Source organism: Cyprinus carpio, chromosome A18 (assembly GCF_018340385.1).
Source record: "Cyprinus carpio isolate SPL01 chromosome A18, ASM1834038v1, whole genome shotgun sequence".
Lineage (NCBI taxonomy): Eukaryota > Metazoa > Chordata > Actinopteri > Cypriniformes > Cyprinidae > Cyprinus > Cyprinus carpio.
The window spans coordinates 21,637,584-21,654,549 of record NC_056589.1 but is presented as its reverse complement, the minus strand read 5'-3'; the positions used below and the strand labels follow the sequence as shown (position 1 = coordinate 21,654,549).

At 35.6% G+C, this 16,966-nt stretch overlaps 1 protein-coding gene across 2 annotated transcripts; it reads left to right on the top strand.

Annotated features, from left to right (window-relative positions):
- Nucleotides 1–49: 49 nt before the first annotated feature.
- LOC109093312 (diphosphoinositol polyphosphate phosphohydrolase 3-beta-like) lies at nucleotides 50–15,669 on the top strand. Of its 2 annotated transcripts, none has more exons than XM_042775406.1 (5): nucleotides 50–1,013; nucleotides 7,108–7,218; nucleotides 12,202–12,246; nucleotides 12,439–12,523; nucleotides 14,997–15,669. In XM_042775406.1, exons 1-5 carry the CDS (start codon nucleotides 585–587, stop codon nucleotides 15,200–15,202), a joined length of 876 nt encoding a protein of 291 aa, XP_042631340.1. In that variant the 5' UTR covers nucleotides 50–584; the 3' UTR covers nucleotides 15,203–15,669. The 2 variants fall into 2 exon arrangements, with proteins under 2 accessions (XP_042631340.1, XP_042631339.1); XM_042775405.1 differs by having other exon boundaries at nucleotides 12,436–12,523.
- Nucleotides 15,670–16,966: the final 1,297 nt, after the last annotated feature.

Sequence of the window (16,966 nt, the reverse complement as noted above, 5' to 3'; positions counted from 1 at the left end):
TGGAGAAAATATTAGTCACAGTGTAGGTGCAAAGTTTTTCATTACTACAAATCAACATGAAGTGATCGTGCAGATTTATTTCACAAGTTCCACCAAGCACATCCACCAATTAGATCTAGTATGCTACAAAGTTGTTGCACGTTTTAATAATACGTTCTGTGTTGTTCACTTATCATCAATCACGTTGTAAACAGTATGTTTCGTTTGTATAATTTCTGCAGTTCGACTATTAAAGTAGTAAAATCCTCGCTTCACAAGTCGAACTTGTCAGAAAAAGGGTTTGAGGTTCAGTAAGTGTCTGATTTATTCAGTCCTTTCTTTAAACTCTAACATGATTGTATTATTTCACGGGTACCAGCAGATGGCTCCAGTACAACATCACCGCAACCTCTGTTATAACGCTGCAGCTTGGCTTTTGTCTCCAGCGTTACTTTGAATCACTGTCATTTGTATTAAAATGATAGTGATGCAGCAATTTTGTTATTCTACTCACTTAAAGCGCTCATGAATCAATTTCATCCTTCGACTGTCGGCTGGGATAATGTCTCATTCATATTTTCAAAAAGGGAAACGCCTATCTGTTGATGGCATCTTGGGTTTGTAACGCGGATCCTATTGCAGCTGATTTAAGGCGACTGCGCAGAGCTGGAGAGCCGCAGGAGGAGTCTTCACACAGCACCAAGCAGCCACCATGCTCAAGACGAGAACACCCCAACTCACAATCTCCGTTGTCAAGAGAGGAATTATGTCTTCAACGTGAGGCACTTCTTATAAATGCAAACTGTATGATCAGCCTGGAAAATCTGGGACGACTTTCAGCTCTTGGCCTGAAAGGCAGTTGCGTTTCGCGTAGGATCCAAAAACTAGGCAACCGAGAACACTTGCATTCTTGTTTTGTTCGGAGAAAACCCCACATGATGAAATTTAAGCCCAATCAGACAAGGACCTATGACGGAGAGGGCTTCAAAAAACGAGCAGCTTGTCTGTGTTTCAAGAACGATCGGGAGGAGGAGGTAAAGCTGAGAAAAGTGCGAATGTGCTTGGTAGTTTACATGTAACATGTACTAAGTTACTACTGCTGTCGCCTACAGAGACGTCAGAAATCGATATTGCAAGCCGTTTTTAAATTGTATTATTTGTTACTAACTAACCGGCTATATATTTTATGATACAATGACTCCTTTCATTAAAATAAGCAAACCAATAGTGCCTAGTCGTTGGATGCTAGTGCTTTTTCGCTAACACTTCACAATAAGGTCCCATTAATTACATTTAGTTAAACTGTTAGTTCATGTTAACTAATGTTAACAAGTGGAACCTAATCCACTAGTGACAAAAGTCAACTCAATTAGTTATTAGTCACTAAGTAGTGACTAGTAACTATTCCAATGCAACTCTGCCATTGAATTTTGTATTTATCTGTGGTTCAGATATAAACTCAACCATTAACTTGGCTTAATCTAGTTTACTAGTTCTATTCAATATTTTTATTTTTTTCTTAGTTACTAATATATTACTTGTATTTATACTGGTGACCAGTATTTATCCCAGTTGTTACTTTGTAACATTTCTTATTTCACTGTTGCTATTTAGTTGCTGTTCCTATTTAAATAATATGTTATGGCGTATCAAAATGGCTGTTCATGTATAGTTCAAATAATATTATACTAGTTAGATAACAACAACAACAACAACTAATGAAATAACTAACAGTGAAAAATACTAAACACTTTTATTAATCTCAGTTCATTTTAATTTCAAGACTTAATACCTTTTTTAAAATCAAAAGTTGCATTTAATGGACTTGAGCTAACATGATCAATCATTAACTAACCCTAAATAATGGGACCTTGTTGTAAAGTGTCACCAAAATAAGTAATAGTAAAATAAACATAGATACAAGTATGTTTTAATGATAGAATGTTAAAATGGCTTGCCATATTTAATCCTTTTTTTAACTCCCTAAAGTAAATACGCACTGGACTACACCCAAGTGAAATCACAATGATAAGACTCTTATCTAATTCATGATTCATGGCCAGAAATATATGACTGTGCATGGAGGACTGATGGCAGGTGTTATAACTGTAATCAATGAGATCAGCTCACTAAAAGCCAGCAGTGAGCTTTACTCCTGAGTAATGACAGCTGTCCACAACAGGTAGTAACTGACCTTCTGCTTAAGACATGATATCTCCTCCAGATCATAACTCACAGCTGTTACCCATTCTCCAGTTTAATATTTTCATGGTTTTCGCGTTTAAGGTATACTGTATACTGTTTTGTGGTCTTTATGAGAGTGAAAATAAGGAGACACCGTGTTCTTAATGTTGCCTAATCTTTTTAAATGTACCTTATCAGCCACTGCTAGTAAAGGATTTAATTTTCATAGAGCTGGTTTGATTGGTCTGCCACAGGTTTGCGAAGTATTTATTAAAATGAAAGACTCAGTTAAACTATATGTAGTTTTATAGCTGCTCTATTTAGTGCATACTCAACAAGGTTTTATGATTGTTTGGAAGAAGTTTGACATTTATACAACTAAATGTCTAAAGGATAGTTATTAAGATCACCTAAATCAACCCAAAATTGATCATTTGCATAATTTACTCACCCTCATGTATTTCTAAACCTGTATAACTTTAGAATGGAACACAAAAATAAAAAATATTCTTTTGTTTGACCTGATTTAAAAGGTCTCATTGAAAATTCTTAAAGAGCAGCTACTATCAAATTCATCACCTGTAACATTTTGCGACCTCCTCGAAAGTAGGTTCCGCTTAGACTAAAAATACTGTCTATTATGAAATGTGTCAGTCGCAGTCGAGGTGTTCTTGACTTCTGAGATATGGGCTTGACCTGATGTGTGTAGGGCCCACAGAAATGACAGGAAAATGCTGTTGAATACACAAATGCTCCCCCATAGATGTATTTTTTCCTTAAATGAACTTGAAATTGTTCAGACTACCAAGTCAGTGTATTTTTTATTACGAAGTATTACTAAAACTATCGGAAGTTTGATTACATAAGACATGTTGAGGCATAGGAGCTTCAGACCCTGATTATTCCGCATTGCAACAGGACCTGGTCTCCCAGGTCTCTCCTCCATGTGATTAGCCCTGAGAGGGGGGGAGGAGAGGAGGTAAGTTACGCTATGTTCTGAGGCTCCAAGTGACCTATCGGCAGCAATTTATAGAACCAGAATGACAGCGCTCACTGTCCCCTGACGGATTCCTTTATCCACTTTTTTGATCAGGCCTTTTCTTTCTAATTAATTCAGTTGGTTGCCATTTTGCTGTTTTTTATCTTCCTCTTTGGGAAGGATTGTATTTCTCTTTGTGTATTTATTTTTACTCCTGATTGTTTTAATAGTTGAGTATAGGAACTCGCTCTACTGTGGACGTCAGTACATTCCTGTCATAGTGATAGTTAGCCGAGTACAAGCGACAACAAGGCACATCCTTGAGAAGTGCACTAGTGCAGTCCTTCAGCTCGTCTGCTGTTTGTTCTCTTGTCCTACAACAAGACCTCACAAAGACCCATAATAATAGCTGAATTTTTACCTTTTTGTAAGAAAGTAAAAAAAAGATATACTTGCTCATGTTAATCTTGCTGCCGTAATGGTCTGGCCGGTGTTTTGGGTGTTTGTGAGTCAGTATCTGCATATCTGGAGATTAAAGGGATACTCCACCCCAAAATGAAAATTTTGTCATTAATCACTTACCCCCATGTCGTTCCAAACCCGTAAAAGCTTAGTTCGTCTTCGGAACACAATTTAAGATATTTTGGATGAAAACCGGGAGGCTTAAGACTGTCCCATAGACTGCCAAGTAAATAACAGTGTCAAGGTCCATAAAAAGGTATGAAAGTCGTCATCAGAATACTCCATCTGCCATCAGACGTGCAATCTGGGTTATATGAAGCGACGTTACATCGAATAGCGTTGTATTTGATGTATGAAAAAAAAATGCATAGTGTGCTGCAGCAATAATAATTATGCTAATCCGAACATAGCCCATGATAAATCTGTGGGATTTTTTTGCTCGATTTCTGATTGAAACAATGTTACATAAACATGCCTTATTGACTTTTCATTGTGACTGTAAACAATTTTGGCAGAGTAGCACTGGAGTAGTCATAGCAACAATGTCCCGTTAAATGCAAACATGATAAAGTGGACTTAACCTGAACAATGACCCTTAAAACAAACCAGAATGTAACAGCACTCCGTTGCGTGCTGTATGTGACTGATTTTAAGCCGTAAGGGTTTCCTCCTTTGGCTTGTGAGCTTTACCTTTCAAACTTGCAAAAGAAGTGAAAGGTCTTGGTTGCCAAAATTTGTACTGACATGCTGTTTTCCAAGTTAGTTATTTTAGCATGACAGTAGCTTCTCTGGTACACTTGCTACTGGAAGTTCATGGGTTCAGTTCCCAGGAACACACACGTGTCATTCCACTGCAAGAAGGTGCACAATATTTGTGAATCTTGTAATACTTTTTGTAATCTAGTCCACAAATAGATTCATAGAGATTCCTGAAACCTCAAAAACAGCCCTGACCCTGATGCCTGTCGTGACTGGAAGACAGCCACTGTCTGCTGGTGCGAAAAGTTTCACGCTCTCTTCGGTCGTGTTTATGACGATGGGCAACATGTGGCCCTCAGACTCATGCTGGGATTTAACATGCATTTCATCTTGAGTGTCAGTGGGACTCTGAACTGGGTCAGTGTGTCAGTAGATGCTCAGGACTATGAGTGATTTAAGTAATGAAGCTAATTAATCCTTGATTAAATTATCAGACATTAATTGTTTAGTGAATGTTTTTCACAAAAATGTGCTTTTTTATGATAGAAGTCATTGAAATTGTTATCCATTTGTTTTGGCTTTCAGACAGTCCTTGATTCAGAATGTTTACTTTATCCTTGATTTTGAATGTCATTAGCCGCTAGATTTCTCTATAAACAGTAGGTTTGTTTACCATTCAGAACTGGATTGAGAATGCTTTTAAATTCTAATTCAGTTTGAATTTGAATCGGGGATATTAAAGCTAAAACCATAAAAACATTTGATGCTTGAAAGATAAAAAAAAAAGATTAACTCAAATAAAACTTAAATATACTTTAGTTCAGTTACTTGATGTACTAAAATAACACAAACTAAAAATTAAATATATTATAAAACGTATATAGATGTTTTTTGTGTTTTTTTTTTAACAAATGATGATTTAACAAAATTAGCAAAACGTAAAAAAAAAATATATATATAGATTATTATATATATATATATATATATATATAGAGGTAACAAAAAAGATAATATATATATATATATATTAATAAAAACTATAATAGTATTTCAGTGGTACTAAAATAATTTTAAATGAGGTAACAAAAAAGATACTTGTAATTTGAATTTGATTTAGAATGGATTGCAAAATTTGACATTTTTTATAAAGAGTTTCATTTTTGAATTTACACACACACATAAACACACACACTCATATACACACACACATAAACACAGACACACACACACACACACACACACACACACATATATATATATATATATATATATATATATATATATATATATATATATATATTATTTAAATAAAATACTTATATATATTTATGTTTGAAATGCCAACTGTAGGAATGCCAATTGTGGTCATTTTAATTTATTAATTTGATAATTTGTGTTTAATTTATATACATTTCTATCACGTTTTATGAATTTATATTTATTAATACTTAAACTTTTATGTTATATGATATGGTGGAAGAAATTTCCCAGTATGCTCTAATATACTCCGTGTAATATATATAATCAAAATATTCACATTTATTGAACTCTGTTTAATATTACAGCCACAGATGTTGTAATGTATATAAGACTTTGAAACAGTAGTGCTGCCACTATGCGATCCCACTGCATTACTCTCACTGAATGCAGTCACACTCCACTACTCTTCTAGAAGGCAATCGTATATCTGTGGAATCACTTCTTATAAATAAACTACCAGCAACAGCTGCCTCAGCCAGTGACAGATTCTGTCTGCTGAGAGTCAAGCTCTGCTTTGGGGTATGAGTTGTGGGAGCAAAAACAGCTGTGACCGGACCAGGTGACCATGAGAGATGTGGAGAAATCTCACAGGTTCAGCCTTCACATTTCTTAGTCATAGCATTAGATTGGGAAAACCTAAGAATCAGTATGCCAGCTAATGCAGGTTCAGTGAGCCGTTAAGAAATAAAAACATAAAAATGCAGCATTATAATATAGGAAGCAGGAGGCAATTAGCGTTGCTCACCTTTTAGTGCACTTTCATTCCAGTAAGCAGTCAATATTAGGCTTTGTAAATGAATGGAGCTAAGCCATTAGGATAACAAACAAATGCATTTGTAATTAATATAGATTTGAGTGAAAAACATTAGATTTGCTCTTTAATTCATAATGTAAATCAACAGCTGCCGTCACTTTGAGAGTAAAAAAAAGCATATCAGACAACACAAAATGAATACCAGTTGCTCCTGACATTATATTGAAGCGAAAAAATCGGTCTGTGCAAGAAAATGAACATTATATACAACATTATTACCTGTAAACCATGGCCTCAGGCAAACAGAGAAGTCTGATTCTTTTTTGAACTGGTTATTTTGGACAGTTTGTTTCAGTGAAATGGTTTAAATAACTGATTCACGCAATGATGTAAAGTATGCACAGTTATATAATTAAAGCACCTAAAAACCATCTCTTTAAATGGTTTTAGAACTAACTGACTTTCATTATATGATCAGAAACATTGAAACGATCTTCAAAATGTCTTCTTTTGTGTTCCACAGAAACAAAGTCATACAGTAAATGATGTCAGAAATGTCATGGTTTTGGTTGTACTATCACTTTAAATTAAATGAAAATTTCCACAGTACATGTTGAGGCAATAGTTAGAGTGCCAGGAAGGTTTATCAGTTGGATGGTATTTTTGCAGATTGATGTACTGTGAGCAGTATCAGGTTAGACTAGTTATGTAATCAAGATGTTCAAGTGTTGATGAGCATTTGGATTTGGACTATCTGACTAAGCTCTGTTTGTGAATATGTGTGTGGCAGGTTTTGCTTGTTAGCAGCAGTCGACATCCAGATCAGTGGATCGTTCCAGGAGGAGGGATGGAGCCAGAAGAGGAGCCTGGAGGAGCCGCGGTTCGAGAGGTCTATGAGGAGGTGAGCTCTGTTCTCAAAACGCTTCTACCTGCTCCTCAGATAGAGGAGTTTTGAAAGATTTGAATAATCCTCCAAGACTCCACATTGTTATTGAATACTTTGTTAATCATAGTTATATATATTTTTGTGTTTGCAGATTAGATTAATGAATTACCATGTAGGGCTCCAGATTGCGCCTAAAAAGGTTGCATTTGTGACCAAAAATATTAATTGCGAGTAATATTTTTGCTGAGGTCGCCACTATTTAAATTGACATGTTGTGACTTAAAAATTAGTAATGCTTTTTTTCCTGATTGTTTTGCGATCACATCTTTTGTTATTTTGTCATAATAAAATGAAATGATGCACATCATAGTTTTAGAGGAAAAAAAGATTTTGAAACAGTCCTCATCTCTGCCGAACACCAGCGTTGATGGCACAAATGGTAAAAACAGGCTATAGTTGTGGCAGCATCAGAGAGATCGAAAATGACGGAGACATGCAACATAAAAGTGCAGAAAAGCAGTGTCTATTTCGTGCACAGCTTCATAAACTACAACAGTTAAAGCTGTCAGCTGTGTGGACATTAACAATATCGTTAACCATTCTCAATAATAATCAATAATAATATGGCTTCTTGTTATCAAGATCTTTTAGTCTATATGCTGGGTTTTGTTGATCCGTGAACTTCATATTATTTGTAGCACGCTTGCCGTCCGATAATTATGATAAGATTTGTGTTCCATTACCTTTTAATAAACAAAGTATCATCTCTAAAATTTTGCCAAATTCATGATGAAATTCAAACAATAAATACCCTTTTGGTGCTCTTTAATGTGGCATGAGCGATCGCTTTATCACCTCGATTCAAGTGGCACATGAACCCATCATATTCTCTTTACTACTAGGCCTAATAATAAATAACAATGTACGAAATAAACATGAATGGACATCAAGAGGTATATTATATAATAGCCTACACAGTACAACTTACTGAAATGCCTCTTGTAATCGCTCATTCAGTGTTTCAAACTGCGGAAAACATGTAAAACCTGTAAACAATGCCATGTAACAATACATTTACCTCAGAAGAACCATTCGGCATCCATAAGCTCATTAATCAGCTAGAAAAAAATAACTATAAATAGCAGCATTTTGCATTTGCACAGTAATTTATAACTTTAATGTTCTGAATTTGGAAAAGACGTTTACTTTTTATTTTTTTTATGTATTCAGCAAGGACACATCTGATCAAACATTTGACATTTGATCAGTAAACAAGTAAAGTAAAATAAAAATCTTTACATATAAAGACTTTTATAATGTTATGAAAGTGACATGAATGAATGCAGTTCTTTTAAATATTATATTTATCAAAGAATTAAAAAAAAAAAAGTTTCCACCAGTTTCCTGCTGAAAATTCAGCTTTGCCATCACATGAATAAATTACATTTGACAAGTATAACAAAAGACAAGACAGTTATTTAAATTGTAATATTATTTTGCAACTTTACTGTTTTTACTGTATTTTTTTATCAAATGAGTTCAGCCTTGGTGCGCTTATGCGAAAACATGCAAGTTAGCAAGAACTAGCAAGAACTATTAATATGTCTTAAATGTTTTAGTGATTTAGCAAGAATCACAAATGATCTGTTGACCTCTGTGTTATGTATTTATTAGTGTAAAATGTCTTTTTTTCACTGGTTTACTGGGTGGGGGGGGTTGCATCATCAGGTGGTCTGTAGGGTAATGGTGGTCCCTCAGGCTTTTGAGGGGCTGTTGGTGGTTCCAGGGTCCTTAATGAGGCCTCACTGTACTGTAGTGCTGTGTGTTTACTTTACCAGCATGGAGACCTTGCTCATGTTTAAGTGAGTTATGAGTTGCAGCTGTCCCATAACTTGTCATCAGGATTTTTTTGCTTTGCACCATGCTTACTGCTTATTGCATACTTAGCGGTATATACTATATGCTGCGTACTATTTTTAAAAAAGTAATATGTGACACTGTATAGCAAGTTGCAACCAACCATCATCTTGGTTAGCCAAGTTTTAATCCATTTATGGAAAAATGTCTTAAACTTAGTCAAATAATGACTAAAATATTACGTAGTAATAAAGGATTAATTCATCCAAAAATAAAAATTCTGTCAAATTCAAAATTCATCATGCTGCTCTAAACCTATATGACTTTCTTTTGTGGATTAAAAAAAGAAGATATTTTGAAAATTGTATTTTTTTTTTTTTTTTTTTGGTTCATTGAATGAAAGTCAATGGGGTCCATTGCTGATTTTCAATTTACGGACAAAAACAGTTGTTTTTAATATTTGGATGAACTATCCATTTAATATTAAAAACTCACTCATCTGTATTCATCTGTATAAATGTGTTTTATGCAATTAAATTACCCATTAAAATGTCATTGAATCCTCTCATCCACACTGCATTCCATTCAGTTTTGCCAAGACTTTTGACTCAACTGTTACAGATATCGGAATGAGAGCTATGGTCATGTGATACCTGCAGCACCCTATAGATTCCTCAGTCGTCATTCACAATATGCGCATGAGCCCGTTTTCTGTCATCTTCAATTTAAATGAATCTTTTCATGTCCACCTCAGCTAATGGTTATGTTGTTCGTTTCAAGGATGGGCTGTACATTGAAGGGCCGTCCTAGAGGTTGCCAAGAGGGTAATTTGTTGACAGCTGTGAAGCATTGCAGCGACATTTAGAAACTGTTTCCTGCTACCGTTAGCCTCAACCATCTGAAATGTACATGTCCCAAAGGTTCAAGAGTCACGATGTTTGGACGCTTGCGGTTGCCTAATTTGAATGCAGCTTAATTACTGCAGTCAGTGTGTGTGTGTTTTTTTTTTTTTTCAGTGAAATTAATTATGGTACACCAAACTAATAGTGACATTTACAGTAGAGCTAAACATGCTATCTGACTGTATAATAAAATAAATAGGCTTCTTTTAGATGCTTTTTTACATGTTCTTTTAACATTTGTTCATTCAAATCAGATGGTTCAGTTTTTAAATTTCAGTTAACTCAAGCATAATTGCATAATACTAAAAAACTTGCACATCTAAGTCATATTTTGCCTATTTTTTTCAATGTTATCCTTAATGCACAAGACTGTATTTTTACTTCGAGGGATTTATATGTTACGTAATGGTTTAAAAGGTGTAACTCAAGCCATTCGAGTGTTAAAGAGACCCTGGAGGAGACCATAAACCTGTCTGTGAATTATGGCATGCTGCTGGCTATGGCAACACTCGTGGGACCCAAACTGCTTCCCCCAGGGACTTTGCCAGGGGTGGGATGTCCCAACGATCTTGGCATTTTTAAAACAGGCTGCTTTTAAGGAGAAAACCTGCTTTTTTTACATTTAGTTTAAAGGATTAGTTCACTTCCAGAATAAAAGTGTCCTGATAATTTTCTCACCCCTATGTCATCCAAGATGTTCATGTCTTTCTGTCGTCAGTTGCAAAGAAATTAAGGTTTTTGAGGAAAACATTCCAGGATTTTTCTCCATTTAATGGACTTCAATGGGCTGAAGGTCCAAATTGCAGTTTCAGTGCAGCTTCAAAGGGCTCTACACGATCCCAGCTGAGGAATAAGGGTCTTATCTTGAAAAAAGAACCACAAATGCTCATCTTGCACTAGCTCAACTTCACACATTACGTAGTCACATTGGAAAGGTCATGCGTAATGTAGGCAGAAGTACCAACCCATTGTTTACGAAGTGAACGTGCAAAGTAAGTCAAATGCAAAATAAGGTAAAACAACGTCAGACGATTTTGAAGTTGGAGGAGAAAATAAGGTACACCGAAGTACACAGATGAAGTGTACTTTCCAACGTGATTACACGATGCATGTATTGCAGTCACGCATCACGGAGCTAGTGCAAGATGAGCATTTGTGGTTAAAAAGTATATACATTTTTATTTATTTTTTAGAAAATTACATTTTATTTTTTTTTTGCTAAATAAGACCCAAATTCCTTGGCTGGGGTCGTGTGGAGCCCTTTGAAGCTGCACTGAAACTGCAATTTGGACCTTCGACCCATTGGAGACCATTGAAGTCCATTATATAAAGAAAAATTCTAGAATGTTTTTCTCAAAAACCTTAATTTCTTTGCGATTAAAAACAGAAAGTGGTGAACATCTTGGATGACATGGGGGTGAGTAAGTTATCAGGAATTTTTTATTTTGAAAGTGAACTAATCACTTAAGGATAACCTAAAAAATTGGTTGCTTGTGTCATGTTAAATGAATGTAGACAGGTCAAAACTGTGGAGTTGACCTCATGAAATGTTTAAATCTGATCCTTTTCCAGCTGATAGAATGTAAGTTGCTGTTTGCTTTTAGGGTTTGTCTAGAGCAATGCACATGTCATGTGACCGTGTCAGATGAGGATACACAGATGACAGAAAAACAGTCAGGCATAGACAAAATTTTTCATAGTCCCTGAAATCACCCGCTATTGTTTGTCAGTTCCAATTGTGAGCAGTCGTATCAACCCAATTTGGAGGGTAAGCTCGGGCTAGTCGGGGCATTTCACATCATCTGAATGAAGACATGATGTTCCCTTGTAAGCATTATGTTGTCCGGGAATCTTCTGTGTTATGGAAACATGCAGCTCAGGTCTCCCGGATCAGTGAGCCTGGGTTAGTGTTTTGGCCTGATGTGTCAGCATCGGCTGGTAGGGTTACAGAAATTTGGTGTGTTCATCTTCTTGTTAAGCGGCAGTTAACACTGATAGACACATGCTGCAGTTTATGTCATAGTTGAAGTCATTTCCTTTTTAAAGTGCCTTAAGCCCAACAAGCATCTGATATATTTTGATGTCAGTGTGGCCTGTTAGAGCGAACAGAATTTGAGACATTTCTGTATAATTTACAGTTTGGGGCCTCAACCATTTTTAAAACCGAAAAGGCTCTGGTGGGTTGGGATGAATATGAGTCTCTCTAATGCTTTTTCTGTGTCTATTCCTGCTTAAACAGGCTGGTGTGAGGGGCACCCTTGGCAGGCTTCTGGGGGTGTTTGAGGTAAGACTGCCAAACTGCCTTATATAAAGTAAGATGTTACTTCAGCTTGTCTTAGCACGTCACTGATACTTAAATAAACAAGACTTTATTTCAGAAATATCATATCTTCACACCTTCTCAATGCATGCTTTACTGCGTTTCACACATTGTTTAGCCATGTGATAATTTTATATTTCTCATTCTGTACAGCAGAACCAGGACAGCAAGCATCGGACCTACGTGTATGTGCTTACTGTTACAGAGACACTGGAAGACTGGGAGGACTCGGTCAATATTGGTGAGTGGATGCTACATGTGAGACTGCCTTCTGTGTGAACAATTTATTTAGTCACATTTATTCAGTTAATGGCTCAATCTGATTCATATTCACTAAAAACCAGCTCAAAAGAGTCATTTGCTTGTGAATCGGATCACACTAGTTGCACTGTATGATTTTGACTCACTAAAAAGAACTGATTCAAAAGAGTCATTCATTCAGGAATCAGACTTGACTGATTGTCCTGTGTGTTTCGCGCTGTAGATTCAGTTCACTCACGGTTTCCACAAAAATATCAAGCAGCTCAACTGTTTTCAACATCAATAATAATAAGTAATCTTTCTGAAGCAGCAAATCAGTATATTAGAGTGATTTCTGAATGGACTGGACTGTTGAGAATTCAGCTTTGCCATCACCAGAATAATTTACCTTTTAAAATATTTTCAAAATAGAAGAACGGTTCTTTTAATTTGTGATAATATTTCACTATATTACTGTTCTTACTGTATTTTGATCAAATAAATGCAGATTTGGTGAACATAAAAGACTTCTAATAACTAAAAAAAAAAATAAGAGACAAACTACAAGGTTATTTTAACGTTATTTTAAAAGATTAAAAAAAACTTTACTCAATTTTTGGTTTTATTTTGTGGGACACAAAGGAAGTAATAATGCAGAATTTCTAAAGAACTTTTCCCCATGATGACTACAGCGATAAAATCACCATAAAAGTAGTCTGACTTGTTTGTGATATTACAGTTCTTCTGAAGCCATATGATAGATTTGTGTGAAAAACACAGAGCAGAAATAGTCTGACAAAGTTATTCAATAAACCCTTCTCTCTGGCATAGTTCTCAAATCTCAAAGTGACCTCTTCCCAAATCTGCAGTAAATCAACAGGGGACTTTATTTGTGTGTAAAACGCTTAGTCTGGTAACAGGACTTTAGACAAGCTTATCAGAACCAGCTCGTTTCTTTTCCTAAGACACAACTGCTGATCTGTAAGCAGCTGCAAATATAGGGATTTGTATGACTATTTTACAAAGCTATTACGGATAAGGACCAGGTATGTGGATTAGCCACTTAAAACCTTTTACTTACTGAATTTTTGTTGTCTGGAAGGATACACAGTAATAACATTTGCCCACAGACAGCGCAATTCAAAACTTGCACTATTTGTAGATGGCGAGGAAAGAAAAAATCTGGTAATCCTTCACTCCCAGCAGCCGTATAAATAGACTGAAGTTTATTCACAGGGAGGCGTGCTGTTAGCAGGGGCACAGTTGTTTTCCAGTTAGCGTCACTACACTCCCCTATCACTGGCCTCGCTCTGCCTGTACCATAGTTTCGGCTGCCAAATAGGGCATCATAACCTCAATACACCGAGAGGAAACAGGTTTACTCGATACAGGGCTCAGTAGCAAATGCAAAAAAAGTTCAATAGTCTCAAGGTAGTGACCGTTAACCTTCCTGCATATATGACATATTTAAAAATGCTTAAGGTAAATGTTTAAGTTTCAGCACTTTGTGAGAGACCGTTTTCAGGACTATAAATATAGTGGAATGTTTGTCAGCCAGATGGTTGGGCAGCCAAACGTCTGACAAGTTCACAGTGAAACTGACCTTTTGTACCGTATTTAAAATAAAGCTATACGTTTTTAAACCTAGGAAGCAAGTGTAGTTAATAGCAGTATGTCAGAATTAAATGAAACTCTTATAATAAATACATTTTCAGTCACCTCAGGCAATGGACAAATGTAATTACACTCTTAAAAATAAACGTTCCAAAAGGGGGTTAAAAGAACCATTGTAGCTTCTCTAAAGAATCTTTCTTTCTTAAAGGTATAGTTCACCCATAAATTTGCATTTGTTGAAAGTTTACTCACCCTCAGGCCATCCAAGATGTAGATGAGTTTGTTTCTTCATCAGATTTGGAGAAATTTTGCATTGCATCATTTGATCACCAAATAATCCTCTGCAGTGAATGGGTGCCGTCAGAATGAGAGTCCAAACAGCTGATAAATCATCACAATAATCCACCAGTCTTGTGAAGTGGAAAAAGTCCATCACCTGTTGTCCTCTCACATCAAAATCCAATGGCACATTTGTTTAGAACGGTTCTGAACTGTTTTCACTTGTGAGCGCTGCTAGATCAGTGCATATTTCTCTCCTTATTCAGACGAGATTACTTTTTCACTGGAGAAATCAATTTTATTGATAGATGACTTGTATTTTAGCAGAAAGTAACATTTTGAAGTTGAACAAGTTTTTCACAAAGCGTTAATATAATCAGCTTTTTGAACTCCCATTATGACGGCACCCATTCACTGCAGAGGATGGATGATCCATGGATGTTAAAGGTTCTTTAAGGAAGCATCGATTCCAATATTAAGGAGCCTTTATTTTTAAGAGTGCACTGTTGTTTATGCAGTCAAATAGTTTGTATTGGTTTCAGTGTTGCAAGATGCTATCAAAAATCTAACACTTTTTGCAGGTCGGAAGCGGAAATGGTTCAAGATCGACGAGGCGATCCGGGTGCTACAGTGCCACAAACCTGTCCACGCAGAATATCTCCGTAAACTCACTCCTCGCTGCGGCCCTACGAACGGCAACGCTCAGGAGCCAGTGAACACAGTTGACAACGCCCCCCTCCGTCAGACAGCCTCACATGACTGTGGACTGCCCCGTTTGCACAGATAGAACTGCCACCAGAGGGCATCGATGCAAGGGAAACTTGGACTGGACTGGGAAAGACAGTTTTGCATGTATAATTTCAATGTTTACTATTTGAACCTCTTTTTTTAAGTGTAGAAACCAAAGGCTTGTTATGAAATGCCTGCAAGTTTCTGGGTCAATATGAACAAGGAGAGTTATTTTCATAACTTTTCATTTGTAAACATGCATTTCAAGCCAAGCGAGGTGAAGTTATTTGAAGAAAGTGATGTTAAGTATTGAGTGCAGATCGATGGAGACGCTTGCCATGATGGATATTTCGGAAATATTATTTTACAGATGGCTTTAGGTGGAGGAAGACTGATGGATGTGCCAAGGTTTGACTGTTTTTTTTTTTTTTTTTTTTTTTGAAAGGATATTTAGGATTGTCTTTTGAAAAGCTGTCTATTTATATGTAATAGATAACTAGGCATATTTGTTAGGTATTGGGTATATAAAAAAAAATTATTAACCAAAAAAATAAAAAAAAAAAAAAAAATCTAATCATGAATTATAGAATATGTAAATAGTTTAAAAGAATATTTGGGCTGCTTTCAATTATTTTGGATGACTTCATCACAGATATCTACCTGTAATATAGGTTTAACATGCTGTGAAGTTGAAGGTCTTTTCACAGTTTGGTCTTAAATGTGAATTTGCCACATTAAATGGTGCAATCTGATTGCTCTTCTTTCTTTTTGCACAAAAAGGTTTAATTTTCCATCTCCTGTAAGGCAGAAAAACTACTTTTGAGCGACTGTCTCTTTAAGACAAGATGGCATTTGGTAAAATGTGAACAAGGAAAAATATGTTTCTGGTTTCAATGGTTCATGAAAGACTATGGAATGTTATACTGATTATATATTGCCTGAAGCGATATTCTGAATATTTCAGAAAAAGAGTAGGCAAACGCCCAATGTTAACCCTAATCTATCTCATCAAACCAGGGTTTTCAAAAGGCCACAGAAGTGCAATATACATGTATTGTGCATATACTAACAATTCATACATCAAAAAATCAATCTTTAAATAACTGAGGACAAATTTATTTTAATTTTGCATACCATTTTGTTCCACTGGGGCCTTTGCAATCTTCCATTATTTATATATATATATATATATATATATATATATATATATATATATAGTATTATATATATATATATATATATATATATTAGTCAGTGAAAATGTGGAATTCACTGAATGAGATGGAATATGTTGCCAAACTGTTTTATTAAGACTGTAAATGGTAAACAAGCATACTTATACTTATCTTTCCTCAGAGGGAAGATTGCATGTTAGGTTGTAAATATGTTTTAATATTAAAAATGTCAGCTTCTGCCTAAGTAGTTTATTTAGTATTTTGTGTCTTAGTTTGTTTTAGACAGGATTAAAGGATTGCACTGCTAAAAACACAGGCACCTCAGCTCTTTACTTGTTGATCAGTGAGGCTTAATGAACACTGTTGAATTTTTTAAAATGTTAAAATGTCCCCTATGTGATTTGACAGAAGTGACAAAAATGTTTTTGCCTGTCTTTGGAATATCAGAAACACCCTGAAAACCTTTAAACAAAATAAACTCATCTCTGTGTTCTAAAGTTGGAACCATCTCTGTAGTTGGTTTTGATTGGGGTTACAGGTGGAATGATAACCTAAACCCATTTGGGATGTTAAATGTGATTTGTGATCACTTACCTGTAATATAATGATACATAAACTCAGAAACGTGGTTGAAAGAGAGATTTGGC